This window comes from Coptis chinensis, chromosome 6 (genome assembly GCF_015680905.1).
Source record: "Coptis chinensis isolate HL-2020 chromosome 6, ASM1568090v1, whole genome shotgun sequence".
Classification (NCBI taxonomy): domain Eukaryota; kingdom Viridiplantae; phylum Streptophyta; class Magnoliopsida; order Ranunculales; family Ranunculaceae; genus Coptis; species Coptis chinensis.
In genome coordinates, this window is record NC_141461.1 from 83,800,809 (window position 1) to 83,822,146 (window position 21,338).

Sequence of the window (21,338 nt, forward strand, 5' to 3'; positions counted from 1 at the left end):
CGCCTAAGCGCCTAGAACTCCAGCTTGACCTGAACACCACCTGCGCCCTACCTAGGCCTATTGTGAGCGCGACCTGCGCTCTCTACTGAAACTGCCCGATTTCCACAGGTTTGTTTCAAACTTCCATTTCTTTCAAGATTTTCAGTGTTCTAACTTGTTATACACACTGAGCACGCGTAAACAAGACGTTATTCATAAGTGAAGCAAGGAGGCATTCAGGTACTCCTTCTTCCACTCCTCGCCTCTTCTGTCAGAGGAGTTTAATTCTAGTATAATCAGGCTTCTTTTTCGTAAATGTCAACGCACATGCCTATCTAGAAATTTATAGTTAGAGTTTCGTTTGCATATTAATTGTCTTGAAATATTTTTTTTAAAACCAATATGGCATATCAATATGTAGACGAACAATCATGTGATTATTATGTAAACCCTTCACCATGTTCATGCTACGGTAGTCCTTACCATTGGGCTTCTCAGTGCCCATCATACCAAGAGTTTGGACCTACTATAGGATATAATAATAATTATGAACCGCAATTTTCAAACATTCATAGTAATCCATACAATCAAGAGTTTTCTAGTCATCCAAACTATGCATGGAGTCAACCTAACCTAGCACAGTACGAAATCAACCAGAGCTACTCAAATGCCAATAACTATGACTATCAAACACCGTACCAACCAGAACCACACCACCAAGCTTCCCTTCCGCTAACAACATTTGATAAAATAATGGTCTAAAACAAAATAATACTTCAGAACCTAGAACGAACAAGATTGATGCTAACCTCACCTACGCCAGACCTTTCCACCATGCCAGAAATCACCCACCCATCTAGCTCGCCACCCTTCCCAGACCAAATTTCCCAACAAATAGCCAACAATGGAAAAAAGTTTAGAGAATAAAATGTAGAAACCCAAACTATGCTTCAGAATCTATCCAAAATGATTCCCATGATCCCCTCACCTAACACAGAACTTTCAACCTTGCCAGAGACAGACACACAAGATGAACCATTACCTTCCCATGACCCTCCCATTAACCATTATATTAACTCCACACACAACCTGGATAAGGAAATTCTTGAAGACGACTCTATAGGACTTGTTTCGGATGACCATGATGCCATTGAGGAAACTTATATTGTTTTAGAGGACGAGAGTGAGGAAATAGAAATCAACAATTCTAATCTAAGGCATGAACAAGGTAATGTGTAGGAATTAAAGGAAGTAACATCTTTAGAGCAATATGAATCTAAATTTAGTTTGGCAGCTGAGGAAATAACAATGGAAAACATAGATGAAATTCTTACAGATAAAGCCACGAACCACAACTTTATAGGTTCAGCTAAGCTAGATGAAGAATTCTATGATTTCTTAAGAGCATGTGAGGATCCACTAACTGATAAACCATCAACTGACCATTATCCACCTGAGTTACCACCTCCTACAATCCAACCATCTACTACAACTAAGCCATCCATTCACCCACCATTTCAGAAGAACCTCGAATTTGCACTTGAGTCTATTGCCTCAGAGACCCTCTATAATTTTTTCAACCCTCACGGTGAAGAGTGTTTACTTAGTACACAATCCTATGAGTACACCATTCCTATAGTTGAGAGCCAAGCTTTGACCGAGTGTAGTGAGAAACCTAGTTTGTTTTATTTTTCCTCATCTAAGCCTCATGAAAGACATCAAAATCCATACTTCATTCCTTTCTCACCAAAAATATCACTAATTCATCTTTAGGGTCATTCTAACTCTTTAAAACAGCAACAACATGATGGTTTGCATATGTTTTTTGATGGGTTGCATAAGTTTTCTTTCATTCTTCTACATGATTGCTTCCAATTATACAACTTCATTCTGTTTGGATGTGCATTTAGTATCATGTTTTTATGGCTAGACCCCCCAACTCTTTCAACTATTAGTTTATAGTTGACCACAAATCATCTATTTTGTGCCACCCCAGTTTCTTGCTTGTTTAGGGGTGTGCACAGTCTAGGGGAATCTGACTTAAAATGACCCCATATTAAGTCTAGGGGAATCTAACTTTAAAAGACCCACATTTAAAACAAATTTTATAAACTCTGTTCTATAAAATTTGTTTGGGGGTGGGGTGTTTGGTTTTTCCATTCTTGATCACTCAACTTCGTATTCTTATCCCTTCCTCATCTCGTAGCTAGATTTCTTGCTATTTGTTGTTTTGATGTTGTTTTATTTTTTTTTAGTAGATTGGATGTTAAGTTGTTAAATTTGAATTTGGTAGTTAAATGTTGTTTGAATTTCAATTTTAATATAATGTGGTTCTTTTTTAATTGTGCATTGTTTTAATCATTAATCCCACCTTCCCGAATTGTTTGGGGGGTGGTATTATGTATTATAGCATAATTTTTGATATGATCCTCCGGTTTAGAATTTGTGTTGGAGTAAGGGTTGAGAATATTGCCGATATGGGCATCACTATGAATAGATATTGTGATAGGATGAAATCTCGATGAATTAGGCAGTATCTATCCTAAATTCAACCTAAAAGGAATTAGGTTTGTTTTGGAATAGAGAATATGGGTTGTTTTCGTTTTCGGGTTTGGAAATTTTTTGTTTCCGGCAAATTGTCTTAAAACTTTTTGGTAACTTCCCGATTCGTTTTAGCAACTTAAAACCTATAAAAAGTTCATTCATTCTACACTCACAACCCACACTACACCTCACTTTCATCTCTCACCTTTCACTCCCATGATTCCCATCTTTTTATCCATTTTGGCACTATCAAGCTCTCGAGCTCCTCGGGCCCCAGAGGAGAACTGCGCACCCTCCCTCGACAGAATTTCATCGAGCGACTGCCCCTGCTACCAAGCCCCGAAGCTGAGCGACTTGTGCCCACACCACTGGAATTCCAGCTTTCATCCTGAGCGTGACCCGCGCCCATCCCAGGCACAAAGTGAGCGCGACCTGCACCCAAGTGCCTGGAACTCAAAAATCACTAAGGCGCACCCCGCGCCCTATCCAGGCATAGGTGGAGCGCACCCCGCGCCCAGAACCCTGTAGGCAAGAAAAACTCTAATTTTTTGTGGGTTGTTCCAGGATCCTTCGCAGCTATTCCAGCAAGTTTATTGGGGATGACATTCCCTTGTATCATACCGGAACAGGCTTTTGAAGACTTATTCCAAAGTGACACCTATGGTGCGTGGTTTCGCGAAGTGATCATTCTAGTAGGGTGGGAGCAACTATTGGTAAGTCCTGATGAACTTTATTCTCCCGCACTTACATCTTATTTTTATGATAATTGTAAGTTTTTTGATAGACCAGATAGAGAACAAGTGTTCTCCATCACCATCGGGGATGAACCAATGGAAATTTCCTAGTTCTTGATAGCCTTTGTGCTTAGACTTGCTATGCCGGCCAAAATACAAGACTCATGGGCCTATTTGGTAGATAATATGTACATGTATAACTATGATGATTTGCATGAGCATTATGGAGCAGGAATCTTTAGGATAAAGGACTAAGGGGATTATAAAGTCGCCCTTGGTAGCCTGTCTATGAACGTGGGCACTATTATGTTTTGGATTATGCTCAACATTAGAGGGGAATGACGTTATTCTTCTGTGAATGACGAAACTTGTGATATTTTCCTTGCTTTAGCTGGGGGACGTACAGTCTATGATATTCCCCAGACCTTAATGTCTAGTTTAGCCTAAGCCCATGGCAAGAGGCATGAGTACCTTCTTATGCCTGTTTTAATTTGCCGTATAATACTATGTTTCTTCCCTATTTTTTGTGCCCGTTTCACGGATTGGGTTGGGGCCGACATTGTGAGACCCATCAATTATATTATTCGATCGTTCCGTGCAATGACTTGGCAAGGGTGGAGGATACAACCTCATCAGGTTGCGCCTTACACCCCATCCGACCAAGTGGCACTTGACAGGTTAGCTATAGTAGACGATAAATGGCGTGAAGCATGGCAAATTACCATGGTGTGGCAGGATGCGAAGGAACCTCATTTCTTTATTAAGGATGAAGAAGGAAATGCTTGAACGGGAGTTAAGGTTCGTTTTTATTTCAGTTAGTGTCTGCTTATGTCCCAAGCAATTTATTTCTCATTAACCCCATAACGGGTGGAACTCTTATAGAGTTGCGTCAGTTTTTCTTTTCTATATTAGTATGTTTAACCTTATTTTGCATATGCTCCATAATTTCACGCGTTTCAATGGTATTTCTCTACCCTAGTTATTTAAATACTTTGAGGACAAAGCATGCTTTTTGTTTGGGGGGGGGGGGGGGGCATAGAAACAAGTGTAATTAAGGCATCTATTAGGATATAGATATGTATAATATACACTTGTTTTCTAGCTAAAAAATTCAAAATTTTTAAAAATATAAATAAAAAGTATGCTATACACTTAGAAATATTTTTATTGTTTTCTTTCTCTATGCTTTCAATAATCTAGAAGTCTCTACGTAGCTTTTGTATTAGAATAGTTTGTAGAAGCTTAGGCTAATATGTAGGTAATAATCCTTGCATCTATCTATAAATATGTTACATGAGTCTCTATGATTGTTGGTAGTAAGTTTTTGAAATCTAGGCTAGAGTACTTATTCTACAAATCCTGTGAGAATATAGCCTAAAGCCTTATATAAGTGAACATTTGAGAAATGACACAAGGGAGAAGTAAAATCCGGATAGAAAAATCACACGTCCACTTGCTTGATTACTATACCATATCCTAAGCGAGAATTTAGGCCTTCTTTGGATCGATATAGCCAGAAATTCCAACTTATGAATTATTTTCCACTAGTCGCCCCTCTGAGCCTTTCTTTAGCCTTTCACTAATCACAAATCCTTGACCCTGTTACAAAACAAAACAAAATAAAAAAATCAACCTACCCAATTCTTTGAATAAGTTTGAGAATAGAGATGAAGAATAGAAAAGAGAAGAACCTTTGAAATCAAGAATTCATTAGTCGCCTCAGAAGAAAAAAAAAAGTAAGTTTCCATCCAAATAAAAAAATAAAAATAAAATAAAAGGAAATAAAGAGTTAGAACTCCAAAAATATAATCAAGGAGTCAAAAGCCAAAGAAAAAAAAATGGCTAAGGATGGAAACAAAGTGTAGAAGCAAAAGTAAAGAATAAAATTTTCTCTAGTTACATAATATGAAGACTTTATTATCTCAGGCTTGTCCTATTTGAATATCCATTTCTTTCCTTCTTAAACCATCTCCTAATCCCCGCAACACCTAATAAAGACCTCTAGCTCAATTAGGAATAGGTTAGTGTGATAGTAAGTGGAAGATGTGTTTGATCGACTCCGTCTTCCTTGTGTGTCATTGAGTTTGTAAGGTAAAGTGTGCCCACTGCACACTGGAGTAGCGAAACTTGAGCGTAAAAATCAGAGTGGTTTTTGTCTTGACATTTATGTGCGGACCTACTTAAGGACGCTATTCCGAGTTTTCAGAAACGGACCTGCTAGTTCACCTCATAGTATTACTCATTGTATATATGTTTATTCGTAGATGATAGATTATTATGCATATATTAGCTTATGTTTCGACTTGATTATTCTGTATTCATTGCTAGTGAGATGTATAGATAATTGAGACATAGATAAGGAAACAATAGTTTATTTTTGAGTCGTTGTAGTATAGATGAAGTTTGTGAGTACCTTCACTGGAAAACTCTCACGAGGCTATAACTCATCAACTAGGGAATTCCTAGTGGTTTAAGGCCTTGTTGCATATGGTCAATGCAATCTCACTCGGCAAAACGAGATTAGTTAGAACTCCATTTTTGGTCACTTATGCTAATTTCTCATATTTGCTTGAGGACAACCAAAATGCTGTATGGGGGTTGTTTGATAAGAGCCCAATACTGTAGTTTTAACCCCTTAATAATAATACTTTTAAACTAATTATGCGAGTAATAAATAAGAGTTCATGCTAATTATGTGCTTTTATGTTTTTTTAGGCATGAAACTTAATTATGTGCTTTTATGTTTTTTTAGGCATGAAACTTAATTATGTGCAGAAATGTGCTACTTTGGCGATATAAAGGAGCAAAGGGTTGGTTGCTAAGAAGTTCTGGGATTAAAGGCCCAGACGGGCAAAAACAGCACACAAAAGTCAGTAGAACTTCTGAAGATCGTATCTTTGGACTCAGGCCTCGGAATTGGGCGTACCTTATGTCAAAACGATCGTCTCGGAAAGAGCTTTCTAATGGTCTAAACCTTGACCCAATCAAAAGACCAAAAGTAGACGAAAAGCCTGTTGAATTCAAAGCCAGTTGAAAAGGGCCCTGTGGACTGAAGAAATTGGGCTTTGGGCTCGATTTTCAGGCCGAAAATATGGACTCTCAGCCCATGCACGAAAATGTGGATCTGGTCTCCTCCATTTCCACACAGAAGACTTAGCTCTGAAGTATCAATTAGTTTTAGGTTAGAAAGTAGCCATTGAAGTAGCCATTAAACCTTAGTTCTAGATCTAGTTTGAGATTTTAATTAGTTTATTAATTAGTTTTCATTCCTTATTTTAGATTAAGTATTTGAATCATTGTTTATCATTGATTAGAGAAATAAAATAGTTAGTTATTGTTAAATTCGATTTTATTATTTATTGAATTACTTAGATCTAAATTCAGTTATTAGTTATTATTCAATTCTTAGTTGTTAATTTAGATTTCAATTATTGTTTAGTTAAATTCAATAAAGGTAGAATTTTTATATTATGTCTTATTCAATTCCATTAGAGGGGGTTTGATGAAGCCTTGGTGAAAACTTGATTGTGTAGCGTAGAAACGTTGTAAGAGTTTATTCCACTCTAGAAGGAAGTTGATTCGCCATGAGAATGTGTGGACTTCCTCACATGTTAGTTATGAATTGGTAGAAATGCCATGTATAATTAGGGATTAGAAATACCAATTCTTACCGTGAGAACGTAACAATTGGATTACAACCATCTATGCTAGTCTCTTAAGTTGGAGTCGAGGTGGATTCAATACCCCCCTAATTCTTATTCTAGATTCAAACCTTAGTATTCCGTAGTATTCCGTAGTTGAGTTATTCATATCTTGTTAGTTAAATTTGCATCGTAGTATAATTCGTAGTTCTCTCATTGACTTTGGTAGGATTGATAGTCGTAGGAAACTTGAATGCTAAAGAACTAGGAGTGGAAGGAATCTTCTATTCCAACTCTACTTCAATAGATTCGAGAGTAGAAAACAAATATCTTTGATAAGTATAGTATAAGTTCAGTTTATAGTTTTACTTTCGTTTAGAGTTTCATCACTTTATTTGTGAGTAAAACTATCTTTTTATGATTATCAAGCAAACAAAGTCTAGAGGTATCCAATTAAATGAGGTGGTGGCACCATTTCTACATACTCCACAGATTCAAAAGCCGTTCAAATTGACTAGAGAGCATATGGAATCCTTTATGATGCAGAGGACCATTACATCTCAATCCGCGGCATTACATCTCAATCCTTTACGAAATGGGTAGATCCTTTGAATACATCTCAATCCGCGGCATCACAAGTTGGGTCAGAACCTCAAGGACCCGTGATTCACAAGAATCCAAGTCAGCAGCAGGTGATCCCAACTCCTATCACAATCCCCAAGGTCCAGTTTGTGCCAGCCAAGAGTCACGATACCGAGGAGGTTCTATGGAAGAAGTTAATTGAGCCCGAGAAAAGTAAAGATGACTCAGCAATCTCACTACATCAGTTGAAGCAATTAGAACCTAGTTTGCCAGAGGAATGTGTTGAGACTCACGGTTTTGACAAGAGGAGGAAGGATATACAAGCCACTACACTTACAGAAGGATCAGGTTTTGGCCCAACAGCCTGACCTGCCCACGGCTACTGAACCAAAGAAGCAGGATGGTAATGAAGTAATCCAACAATTGCAGAAAACCAAGTCCAACATTTCCTTATGGGGTTTACTCATGGCATCACCCCAACATAGGCAAGCAGTTCTTCAAGCCTTGAACCAGGCTCACGTTCCAGCTTCCATCCAAATTTAACGATTTGGCATGTATGTAAACCCCGGAAGACAAACTCCATAACATTTTCTGATGATGATTTGACCGCAGATGGAATAACCCACACGAAAGCATTGACCATTACGGTGCATTGCAACAAACATAAGGTGTCATTTGTACTGATTGACAACGGATCCAGTTTGAATATTTGCCCGGTCAATTCTGCAAAAGCCATTGGAATCATGCCGGAAGACTTCACTTTCACTAAGGATACAGCCAGAGCAGTTCATGGGTTTGATAATTAGAGAAGAGAAGTCCTTGGCGAGTTCACAACTGACGACCAAATAGGTCCAGTCACATTCTTGGCTATGGACATTGAGGCTAATTACAATTTCCTTTTGGGTAGACCATGGCTACACCAGGCTGGTGCAATTCCCTCTACACTTCACAGAAAGCTTAAGTTCTTATGGCAAGGGAAGATTATATGTATCACTGGTGATTCGGATGATTTGGATTCTTCAGAAGAGCATAAGGTAATACCAATGATTGAAGGAAAGTGTAACTACACTAAGGAACCATTAGGGATTGTGGAGTTTAGAGCACCCGACAAGGAGAAGCTCCCTACCCCGTTTTGCAATGGAAATCCCAAGACGACTCAGAAGTTCCGTGAACAGAACTATTTTCCAGGTGTTTGATTGGGAAAAACCCAAAACGACATCTTAGAACCGCTGCAGATTCCTAGTCAAGATGATCGAAAAAGGCTAGGCTATACTGAGGAGGTTGTGGAAGGACTGTCAGAATTGTTTATCAATTCTAGTGCCACGGTGAATTGTCTCGGATTGGCTCTACCTGATCTAGGGGCAAAGATTGATGCTATTATTGATTCTAACATGTTATGGAGTGAAGATGATGACCCAGATCCAAACTCAGAAGTTACTATTTCAGAGCCAAATATTAATTCCTATTTAGGATATTGCCAACTTAGGTTGGATCATGAGGCTAAACAGTTTAGTTGGATAAATGAGGTTGGATCGACATCCTCCTCGTCAGGTATGGACTATACTCTATCTTTTACTTTTGCTAGTTCCCCAGGGTTAGGATTTGACCCAGGAGACAAGATTGTCACACCTTATCATGTCCAATTGGACCCTCAGACCATACTTGATTTGGATGATCTGTTGAATATGGAATCTATTGTTGACCCAGTTCCAGTGGATGTTGAGAACATGCCACTTTGTGACTCCCAGACGTAATATGAGATTTGGGAAAGGTTTTTAGAAACTTTAGATTCTGATGAGAATCCATTCATTGATGGAGACTATGATGATTGGGGAACACAAGTCATTATTGATCCAATCCCCATCCATCATATTGCTCCGATTGAGCCACCAGATGAATCCGATAGGGCTTAAAGGGCGTGAAACTTTTTGTTCTAACTCATTTTGTATATAGTTATATTTCAAAAAAATCAAATATTTCAAAAAATCCAAAAAAAAATCAAATATTTCCAAAATCCAAAAAAATTCAAATATTTCCAAAATCCAAAAAAATCCAGATATTTCAAAAAAAAAATAAAAAAAGTTTCCAAAATCCCACAGAATATGATTTACCCACTTGCATTAGTGCAAGATGATTGAATGACTTGTGCAGATTATTATGATCCCTTCCCCCCGACGATGAAGAAGAAATGGACAATGAAGCTGCTGAGTCCATTCTTTCTCATGAGCAGTATGAGGATTGACAGACGTTAGTCATTGTGGAGACAAAGACCAGCAACCTTGGCACCACAGATGAACCACATTATGTGCAGATTGGTATAACCTTGATCCCCTCTGAGCATTGAAGCCTGATCAAATTACTGAAGGAATCCATAGAAGTGTTGATCATATCTATGACAATCTATTGTCTTAAGGTGGTACATGATTTTCATTGTTCGTAGGTAAGAGAATCACTCACCGAGAAGAAGAAATTGAGGAGGAAGAAAGTTTAGCACGCGGTTATGTTTGAGAAGATTTTTCAAATGTCTAAGATCACCAACATCAACATCAGCATTCAGCATTATGCATTTACCCTTGTGGAGAGGGCAAAACTCCACAACATCATTTGATCAACTACCCTCCTGAAGAAGGGGAATATTCTGCATTCCATCAATCAGCAGCTACTTAGCCAATCAACCAACCAGTTACCCTACCGTGGAGAAGGCAAATTCCATATTGCATCATTAGCCTCCATCGAAGACATGAGAGCTATCTATCAAAGAAGTCAGCTGACTCGAATCTGACTACATCAAAGAGCGGAATGCTAAGAGGAGTTCATCTATGACCAACATTCTTGAGAGCCGAGATATGAAGGAGGGCATTGATGTTCTACTGGGACTTAGATACCAATGGAGACAGATTGTTGCAAGTAAAGCTGAGCAAACGGATCCAGACTAGAGTGGAATCAATGAACTAGAAAGTTCAAACCCCAACAGTGAATGTCCATTCACTATGAAGATTCTACATGGAAAATCCTACCAATGCCGACCAATTAAAGAGGTACTACTTTTTACCCAACTTTGTTTATTTTAAGACGAAGAGTATAGTGGAAATCTTAGAGAGACGATGGAACATGCCATCTTTGATCGTTTTGTTTTTAGCCTCATAAGCCCACCTAATATCATATGTTCCCGATTGAAGCCCATTTGAGCCTTAGCATATTATTTTGTTTCCCACAATATAAGCCCATATCTTTTAGGAAGCCTAATAAATTCTTAGCCTACTCATAGATTACCCATACCCACTCTTATAGAACTTGTCATGGTCCAGGGGCATCATTCCATCTATCTTTGATCACGAAACAATCACCCCCATGTTATTTATCCCAAGAAGATGTTGAAGAAAATGTGCAAGGAAAAAAAAAAAATCCCCGTCAGAACTCAAAATGCTTAGAGTTGCACAAAATAATCAACACCGGTCCAAAATGGAAAACCTAAACAAGGGACAGTTTCATTTGAGATTTGGCATCTGTATCATCATCTCACTACCATCATTCCAATTACTCCTCCCTTTATATGACAAGTTCTACTCCAAAAATAAATTTTTGATCCTATCCCTTCTTTCTGAGCCCATCACCTAAGCCTACATTATAGTCCTATGAAAGTCCACTCTTGATCTCTAAGTCCACTATATCTCCTAGTTGAGAAGTACTCGAGGCAAAAATATATATATATATATATATATATGGAAGGCATTGGAGGATTCACTACTAGTGATTGGGATGTATGAGGAAGTCGTCTCCAGAAGATTGGTCCTATGCTTTATGCTCTATCTGTTTTGGAAGAAAGTTTTTGGGTGTCGTTCAGTACGTTGTGAAGGTCAAGTAATCAAAGGGAAAAGAATATCATCTAATTCATAGGTGCCAAGTTTGATCGTACTTCTATCCGATGGTCATCCTCATGCTCACATTCTTGTCGGTAACTCATTCCCCCACCTTCACTTGTGATGCAATCATTTGTGGTATTTCTTGTTCTGTGGATAAAAAAATCTTTTGTTTCACATTGTTTTCAAAATGAATTTCAAAAAAAAAAAAAAAAAAAAAAAAAAAAAAAAAATGATTTGTTTTCGAAAACTTGGTTTGCTTTGGATGGCTTATGATGAAAAATTTAGGATTTCAAGTACGTAGAAAATTCTGAAGCCAATATTCCTAACTAAACCATGTACTTGTTTTACTAACATAGCATGCATACACCACAATCTTTTTAACTATTCATGCTAACATAGTTGCATTGTTTTCATGCATATATCATGTATATTTCACTCCATTGTAATATGTGTAGAGAGAAATAAATTGGCTTCAAGGTATGTTTCAAGCCAAAAGAAAAGAAAAGAAAAGGAATGTTTCAAGGTATTGATACTGCCAAATTCCTTCTAAATGTGCAAATACAAGTGAACATTTTTCAGTTTATTTTGAAAGGGCAGCAAATTAAAGTTTTACTGAATCTACATCGGGTCAGTAGTTTTATCGGTGGGAACCTACTTACAACTTGGCAATGCAATTTATTTTACTCAAAACCACCATGATCTAACTCAAATTTAAAGGGAAATCTTCACAAGCAAACAAGCACAGCCTGTTTGGAAGTACATGCAAAACTGTGGGGATTAAAAGTAAGAATTAGAATAGATCCAGTGAAGACTACTTAGTACGTTCATTAGTTCATAGTACATTAAATTGTGTTTTTGGATTTAATCAGGAAATGTTACATGTATCATTTTGATTTTGATTATTACGACCAAAGAACATTAAATAGTTATGAAATGTTAATGTAAATGCAGAAAGCTTGTGTGTTAGAGCATTTTTAGGAGAGACACTATCCTAGCATCAAACACCAAATTTTTATCATCTTCAGGAGAGACACATGTTGATGAAAACACCAAATCAAACATCAAATCGGCACATGTTAAATTTGGTGTTTTATCATCTTCAGGAGAGACACATGTTTATGAAAAGACCAATCAAACACCAAATCGGCAAAAATTTAGTGTTTGCTTTGGTGCTGTATCAAATCTCTCTCGCGGCTTTGGATAAACCACGAGGTTTTGCGAACACCGTGTGGGCTTTGGTGTTAGTTTGGGCCTCTGTCTCGTAGTGTTTCGAACACCAAATTTTGATGCATTGCGGTTTACCAAAAACCGCATGGGCTTGGGCTTGGTCTTTTGCACCGTTTTGCGAAAGTCGCCAGTGTGGTGTCGAATATTTTATGTTTCTCCTGAAGTTTGGTTTGGTATTTGGTTTGGTTCAAATATTTGGTGTCTTTTTGGTATCTCTCCTAAAGATGCTCTTAGTTGTGCTTTATAAACAGGCAGGAGATAGGAACTTTGGCCTCTGAGGACGCGGTGGACCTGTGTTTATGTCTTGGTTGTGCGGTCTGAGGCTCGCCTAAGCTTGAGGTTTCACTCTTGTGCCTCAAGACTAGAGGCATCTAATGTCGCATAGGCACACCCAGCGTCTAGTCAACGACTGTGACTTTAAGTGCATAGCGTCTTGATATAGTCTCGCTTCAAAGTCATGACCAATGGTGAGCAGAACTTCATCAAACCTTCACAGCTTTGTTAGCAACCCAGCAGCAGCGAAGTTCGATTTAAGTTTTGCACCAATGATGACCTCACATTTTTTCTTTTACTGAAAAAAGTGTTAGTTTGTGAAGGCAATAGTTTTTACTAATCTTTGCTTGTTAAGCACATGTCTGGAAGTCTAGTTGCAGTATAGTATTGTCCTTCGCTCCATGATTACAAAACCAACTGCATTTGCCTAGTTGGGGACTTGGGGGAGAATTCCTGCATAGCTGACGATTTTCCTTTTCCTACCTTCATTATCATAAAAATATCATCCACTGACCACCATTTGAAATATTTAAGATTTTGTCCAACATGTTGTATATAATTCGATTAAGAATAAAACAAAGAGTTTGAATTACATTTCCTAGAGTTCATATATATTGTAGAGTGCTCTTGAAAGAACTATAGAGTATAGACTATGGAGTTCTCTCCCCCAGATATAATAATACACCATCACGATGAGAAAAAAAAGACGCTTACCACTAAAACACCATAAGCATTAAGCAGTATGGCATGTCCTTGTTAGTCTATATATATATTATAGCTCTCCCCTCCTCAATTGAGGAAGCATAGCTAGAGTGTCCACGTGTCCAGACTAATTACGATAAATCCGGAGTAAAACTTGCCGATAGAAAAACTGCTCCAACTCAAACTCAAAATGGAAACCCAACAAAACCCACGACTCTCATACGAACAGATCTCTCTCTCCCACTCTCTCTTCTCTACCACCCAACCTAAATCGCCATATATTAATTAATGTCAATCGTATATCAAAGTGAGAATAGTTATTTGATGCTCCTTTTACCGGGTTGTTCTCAAAAACCCCTTTTTTCTCCCATCAATGCAAGAAGATTTGTACAATTGCAAACTTTTGATTAAAGAGAATCTGCTTCGATATTATAATTCCAATCTAAAGTCGCAGTATCCAGTCCTACTTGGAATTTTATAATTTGTTCCTGATGCAGTATCCACTCCTAATTTTGGGATAAAAGAGATTATTGTCGCGCATTACAAGATTGAATTTTACAATTTGTTCCTGATGCAGCATCCACTCCTACTTCCCAAGAGAATATGATAAATTGTCTTGGTCATTCTACTCATATATTCTTCAGATATAATTCTACTCATACCAAGTTTTTTTTTTCAATAAGCGCCTATGCTATTAGCTAGCGGTGACACTTAATTCAATTGATTGATGCTCGACTAAATGCATCACTTTGTTACAACAGATTCAGCACCATGGTTGTGAATGAAAAACTTTTGAAGTAGTCGACCCGCACGAAGGAAGACTGATGCATCATGTGAAAATAGAAACAAGTAAGCTGATGAGGTATTTCCGACTTAACCAAGATATGTGTCATATACGGTTCATTTTTCTTTTTCCTGGATAGAAAAAAATAAATAAATAAAACAATAAATAAACAAATGAAAGGGAGACAAGTCATTGCAAGATAAGTTTTTCTATTGACCAGCATGATTGTGTACTTCTTCGTCTCATTGAGATCTATCTCTGTTTCTGCAGGCTGATGTGCGCGGTTATCAGGTTAGGAAAAAGTACAAGGTAATTATATGGGTTGTTCGTGTTCTAGATAAGGTTGTATTGTGATGGCGTCGTAGAGTAGTGGGTTTACGAGGATACTGTCCAGAGTCAGAACACATTGAAGAAAACGAAGATGAGGACATCACCATGATTTCCAGGAAACAAAAAGTAGACACTAAGCTCTATCTCGCATTAACTCTTCCGCTGTGTTACATTCGGTGCAATTTAAATTATATCCTTTACAAATATATACATGCATATATGCGTGAATATCATATATGCACATATATAGTTGTATGCTTGGAATACAGTTTGTACCTGTAAATCCTTCATTACTTCTTTTCTCGACCTACTTCTTCATTTTCTAACGAAAATCTTTCACTTTATTGTTATAAGTAGAAAAAAAGAACAACTTAATACTGCAGCAGAGGGCCTGCCACCTAAGAATTAGAACAAAATGTATATATATATATATATATATATATAAAACTCTGAACTGATTGAGCTATTAATCAAGAAAATGATTGATTTTGCTTTGAACTTCCTTGCCAATTACAAGATAGGAGTACTCTTTGTTGATTATCTTTTTCTTTTATATGATATTTGCTTTCCAAATTATGTTCTCTTTTGCTAATCAACTCTAGTGCAAGCAATAGATGCTAACAGTTCATGGCATGATTTTAGCTTCAAATACATGGATATCTCCAAGTTTGGGTAGTGAGGGACCAGATGCACGAGAAGGACATAGCGCTGCACTTATTGGGAAAGACCTATTTATATTTGGTGGCTGCAGAAAATCTCCAGATAATTCAAATGAAGTTTATTACAATGATCTTTACATATTAGATACAGGTAAGTTTATTTTTTTTGAAGTTACTCTATAGATCAGTAAAGAATTGAAAGAGGAAGTAAATTCCCCCCTTCCCTATCCAAGATTCTTTTGGATAGGCACAACTATTGTTTATTAGGAAGAATATGCCAATATGAGTTGTATATATCACTGTTCATTTTTCAGATGCAATGTAAGTGTTGTTTCTTTTGTATACTAATTTATGATATTTTCTTTTTTAAAAGTCAATATGGTTGAGTCTCCTGATGCTTGCCAGCAATACAGACGCATACTTGAAGGCTATCGCCAGCCTAAGGTAAACTATGCCATTTACAGCTGTACGTAGACCAAGTTAAAATTTAAACAAATGAATGGGAGACAAGTCATTGCAAGATAAGTTTTGGTATTCACCAGCATGATTGTCGAGTGTTTCTCGATTTACCCACCAGAAATATTTTTGTAATGCTTGGTGAAATTAAAATGACATGTAAAGTTTCATGGATCTCACAGTTCTTCCTTTCGAATTTTGCAGGGTCAAATGCTAACATTAGTTGAATATATGGTGCTTCTGTATCGTGCATTTTTTCCAACTCTTGTCTGGTATCGGTTCTTCTTAAACAAAGAATATATAAGCCTTTTTCATCACTAACCACAGGGTTGTACCTCACTTTCAAACTTACGTCAGTTGTTCAAAAGGTACAATTATTTATTTTGTTTTGAAGACCCATGTAGGACTTTAAGGTAAAGCCAAATACTAATTTAGTAGGTTTGATTTGTCATGGCAGGTCCAATCCTTTTTCACTGTGTTGAAAGCATTGTCACACAAAGAGGTTCATTATAGGTTTTATGCCACTTCTGATCAGGTCAGCTTCCTAGCTTGCATAGATTGTGGCTCCTAATGAAAACAATTTTCCCTTTCAAATGTCGTTAGTTAGAATTTCAAATTGTGAGGTTATAAGATTTTTCTTCTAATTCTTTCCCTGTGGCATTGTCTTATATTTGCCTTGAAGTAACTAATTAGAACATTCTTTTTTTTGTAAAATGGTTGTAGTTTTTCCAAGTGGTATTGGTGCGAATTCACTCTCAATTTGTGGGACGACGATGCTGGATCTAAAACCATTGTTAGTTTTTATCTTTATACTATATTATTTTTCAATTTTTAGGTTTAAATATCAAGATTATGGGCGACTTAGAGCATCTCTAGGTGGACGTATTTATGGTCGCATCCTTCAAATTTGAAGGAATGCGTCGGAATTTCCCGAAATACCATCTCTAAGTGGTCGCATCACCTGTTTGTTCGCATTCTTGTTCGCAAATTTGGCAATTTGGATGCGGATGCGGTGCGACATTGGTAATGTCGCGTGCCATTGCAAATGTCGCCCCACAATTTTTTTGACTTTGACCAGCACCACGCGCGCCAGTTGCACTGTCGCGCGCCACTCTAATAGCGCGTGCTCCAACGGGAAAAAAACGGGCAAAAAATGGCCGGATTTCTACATCCATATATCTACACTCATCTCCTTCTTCATTTTCACATACAACACTCTCAATGTCACAACCAAAATAAGGAAGGGGTCAAAGTTGGACAAATGAAGAAAATATTGCTCTTACTAAAGCGTGGATTGAGATTTGAGAAGATCCTATAATAGGTAATGATCAATCGGGACAAGTTTATTGGGAACGAATTATGGCTAGGATGAATCCAATTCAAGGTTTTGACCGCAACCGTAAGTGGAAAGGAGTCTAACAATGTTGGTCGATTATTTTACCGTTCTTCAACAAATATCATGCTTTACTAAGAAAGCTTGAAGAAAAACCTCCAAGCGGGTGGGGACGTGAAGACATTATAAGATTCGTTTATACTTTGTTTAATTTATACTTCGTTTTATATACTACTTGATATTGATTTTTTTTTTTAATAAACGTAGCTTTCAGACGTGGCAACAACTTATGCGGCTACTACTGGGAAACCATGGATATGACAAGATTGTTATAATCTAGTAAAAAATACGCCAAAGTGGCAAAGAACTCAATTACGTAACAAAACGCTTGCTCCAAGACCAAAGAAGAAAGCAAGATCCGGAGATGTTGAAGGTTTTGATTCTTCACCCTCAACCCCAACCCCTTTCAACGCCTTACTCTACCCCTTCACCTTCACTGTACTCGGAATACGATCCTAACAGTACCGAAGGTTTTTTGGAGAGGTCAGTCAATAGGAAGCAGAGCAAAGATATTGAGAAGAACAAGAAAGTTGCTTCTACTGTCGAGGGTAATGTTGCATCCACTGCTAAAAATATGGATGACTTTCTTGAAGCTTTTAAAGTAAGTCGAAGAAATAAAGAAGAGATTCTAAATGAGCAATTTCAAACTATGATGAAATTGAAGCAAGAGAAGACACAAAAAAAGTTCTTTTTGAAGCAAGAAAAACTCCGTGTTAGAGAGGAGGAAAATGAGACTAGGTTGTTGGCAATGTCACTTTCGACAAAAAGTCAATCCTCGCTTCTTGAAAGGTTTTAGAGCTAAAACAAGATGCAATTGTAGCTAAATATGAAAAGAGGGCTGGATCAAGTAGTACAAATGAAGCTTCCAACGACGAAGAAGCTAATGATGAAGAAAATGATGACTGGCTTGATAACTAGAGTAACTCTAGTAGTATGTAATAGTTGTCTTTTATTTTTTTATTTTTATTTTATGTATTTGCAATCATGTATTAGTTGTCATTCTATTAATAAAAATTACAATTCATTTGCTAAATCAAAGGAAGTAAATTAGAACTTATCAAAATGATCAAATGAACAATCCTAAATCACACAACATAATAATAATCGTCATACACCAAATAATATTATAAATCATCAAGTCCTCACTTCCTACATATGCCTCCTCTGCCGTGAACTCCTCCTCGACTGCCCTTGTGTTGAACTCTCCGACTGGCCATGCTGTGATGAACTCACCCTTGTGCGATCAATCTGAGCCTGTAACTCATCAACCTGGCGTTGCAAATCGTCATAATCCACATGAGCACGGGAAAGAAGTCTCTCTCTCAAACATCAGAAGCGAATCGAGGAGCCAAGCCATCATTTACACGCGAATGCATGTCTCATATCTCATGCATAGCTCATCCCGAAATAATTATCCATTAATAATTTATGACATTTTTATAATAAACAAAAATAAAATAAACCAAAACCAAAAAATAATTACCAGGTAGATGTCCAAGTTCAGCTCTAACCGTATCGACGCGAAAGTGTCATCAATAGAAGAAATGGGTCGGTAAATCGTCCGCCCACTTGGATCACTCAAACCGAAAACCCAAGGCCACTCGGTGAGGGGATCCGGCGGAACAAATGTGTGTACTGGTCCATCTTTGAAATGTCGGTTGTGATAGTGGCCAACTGAATTCCGCCCGACACCCAAATTGCTAACCGTATGAATGTTGCTCAGATGATCCACGGGAGCAAATGACCAATAGATACCCTAAACCAATAACGATAGTACTGCTCATAAGTCTGCAATGTAACTAGGTCAGAAGCCTGTAGCCAAGTCTAATGCACGTTTCTCTCGATGACTTGCTCTAAGGTCGTGTCCTTAGCCTCGATATACATGGGTAGCGGATCGGGGGATACCAAAGCATGGTGTGAGTATGCGTAACATCTATCCCCTAAATACCACTCCATATCACTCCCACAAGTGAATACCATCCTCCTATGAGAAATCATCAATGCGTATCTACAGTCATTCGCGCCGATGTGCATAGATGTCCTCCAAGGCCTCCAAACAATAGAAGCATATGTGCTAAGCTCGATCTGGGTTCGGACAGAAGTTATGTTATGCCTGATCTCACTGGTCAGATGAGCTCTACGAGGTCCATGCCAAGCCCTGAGCCTAGGCCTCTCATCGGTATACTCTGTGAGGATTGGATTTGCAGCACGGAAATACTCATAAAATCATACCTCTAAGAGAATGACAAACCCTCCCATTTGGGGACTACTAACAACACCAGTCTGCCGAGAAGCCCTATCTAAACAACGCAACAAATGATAGTATATGGCTCCACCAAAATCAATACTGCCTAACTCATGCAAGTGCTCAAAGTTGGCTAGATACCCCAAGTTAATCGTGGAATGGCCAGAAGAAAAAAAGAAGACACACATCAAATACATACAGAAAGCTCTTACATACTCATCAACATGTGCTTGACCATCATCAGAATCAAGTGACAAATAATTTATCAAAAACTGCAATCCTGAATCAGTATGCAATGGTGTAATGTATGCAGCCTTGATACCAGAAATCCTAACACCAGCACTATCATATGACTCCTCGGTCAGACAAAGGAAAAAACTCATCATTTGGGCACAACTCTGGAATTCAGTGCTACATCTCAACGGATTACCTAATCCTATACTCAAACCAGAAATCATGGTAAAATCTAGTGGAGTGAAGCCCAACTCTCCCTAAGGGAAGTGAAAAGTATGTGTACTCCCACCATCTCTCAACTAAACCAGCAATAACTCCCTGAATGTCAGTCTTACTATAAGGTATGTCAACTAGATGGCCAAAGGGAGTCGCTAAAATTGCATCTCTAACATGGTCAAGTGCACCGACTTTCTTAATATCATCCCACCATGTCTTAAGCGCACGTGGAGTGCACCGAACCGGATACATAACATATTTCTGATGTACGCAAAATGAAACTAAAATTAAAAAAATAAAAATAAAAATAAAAATGTACGTATTTATAACAACTAAAATTAACTACTACTACGACTAATATATGAAATTAAAATACATACCTGTTGTTCAAGAACAACTCTTGAGACATGCCTATCATGAAACCTCAATGACACCGGCCTAAGATGGTTGAAATCAATAGCATCAACAGGAAATTCAAAGTTGACTTGCTGATACTGAAACAGCAATGGATCGTCAGCCTCAGTGTTTGGTTCATCATCTAGATCACCAATGGGATTGTTCCAAACGTATGCACTATTACCACTGTTTTCTTCTTCCTCACCGTCACCACTCTATCGTGTTTGGTTATTATAGACGTATTCGTCGTCATAATTCATTTTTTTACTAGAACTAGAACTAGAGTAAGTTGAAAAAAAAGTTGTGAAATGACAAAGTCCGACTGTCGCGCGACATTTTATTAAGCATAGCAAGCGACATTATTATTAGCGGGCGCCCGAAGATCATTTGTCGTCGACAATGGTAATCGCCAAGCAGGTGGAGTCTACAATGAATTTTGCGGTCGAAATTTGCGACCACCTAGAGTTGGTCGAAATTTGTGACCAGTTTCTGTGGTAGCATTCTTCAAATATGAAGAGTATGCTACCACCACCTAGAGATGATCTTAGCTTCCATTAAGTTTATTTATCTTTAAGCCGATATAGGATATATATGTTGAGTTATGGTTATTAGTTTATTTATTGTTGAGAAATTCTTGGCTGATGATTTGGAATTGGCAGGAGTAGAGGAAGCACAAAAGAGGGAATTTAATAAGAATGGTAGAAAGAGATCAATGCTGTCCGACTCCAACATGCTGCTGATGTCTCAGCCCTATAACTTTCTACTGTAAGATAAGTTTTGGTATTGACCAAGATGATTGTGTACTTCTTCATCTCATTGAGATTCATCTCTGTTTCTACAGTCTCATGTGCGCGGTTATCAGGTTAGGAAAAAGTACAAGGTAATTATATGGGATGTTGGTGTTCTAGATAAGGTCATATTGCGATGGTGTCGTAGAGGAGTGGGTTTACGAGGACATCACCGGGATTTTCAGGAAACAAAAAGTAGACATGGCTATTGACGAAGCTATTTCCTGGGTGCTGTCTATGGTTGAGTCTCCTGATACTTGCCAGCAATACAGACACATAATTGAAGGCTATC

The 21,338-nt window shown here is 37.9% G+C and overlaps 1 protein-coding gene across 1 annotated transcript; it reads left to right on the forward strand.

Moving 5' to 3' along the window:
• Positions 1–15,273: 15,273 nt before the first annotated feature.
• Positions 15,274–16,137, forward strand: LOC147494935 (uncharacterized). The gene is made up of 3 exons (XM_086568281.1): positions 15,274–15,469; positions 15,692–15,762; positions 15,979–16,137. Exons 1-3 carry the CDS (start codon positions 15,274–15,276, stop codon positions 16,093–16,095), a joined length of 384 nt encoding a protein of 127 aa, XP_086424407.1. The 3' UTR covers positions 16,096–16,137.
• The last annotated feature ends 5,201 nt before the right edge of the window (positions 16,138–21,338 follow it).

What these genes read in the sequence shown, in the direction of transcription:
- LOC147494935 (XM_086568281.1), top strand. Translation starts at nt 15,274, where the DNA reads ATGCTAACAGTTCATGGCATGATTTTAGCTTCAAATACATGGATATCT. An exon ending in TCTTTACATATTAGATACAG is followed by an intron (nt 15,470 to 15,691) that starts GTAAGTTTATTT and finishes CTTTTTTAAAAG; the next exon opens with TCAATATGGTTGAGTCTCCT. An exon ending in AAGGCTATCGCCAGCCTAAG is followed by an intron (nt 15,763 to 15,978) that starts GTAAACTATGCC and finishes CGAATTTTGCAG; the next exon opens with GGTCAAATGCTAACATTAGT.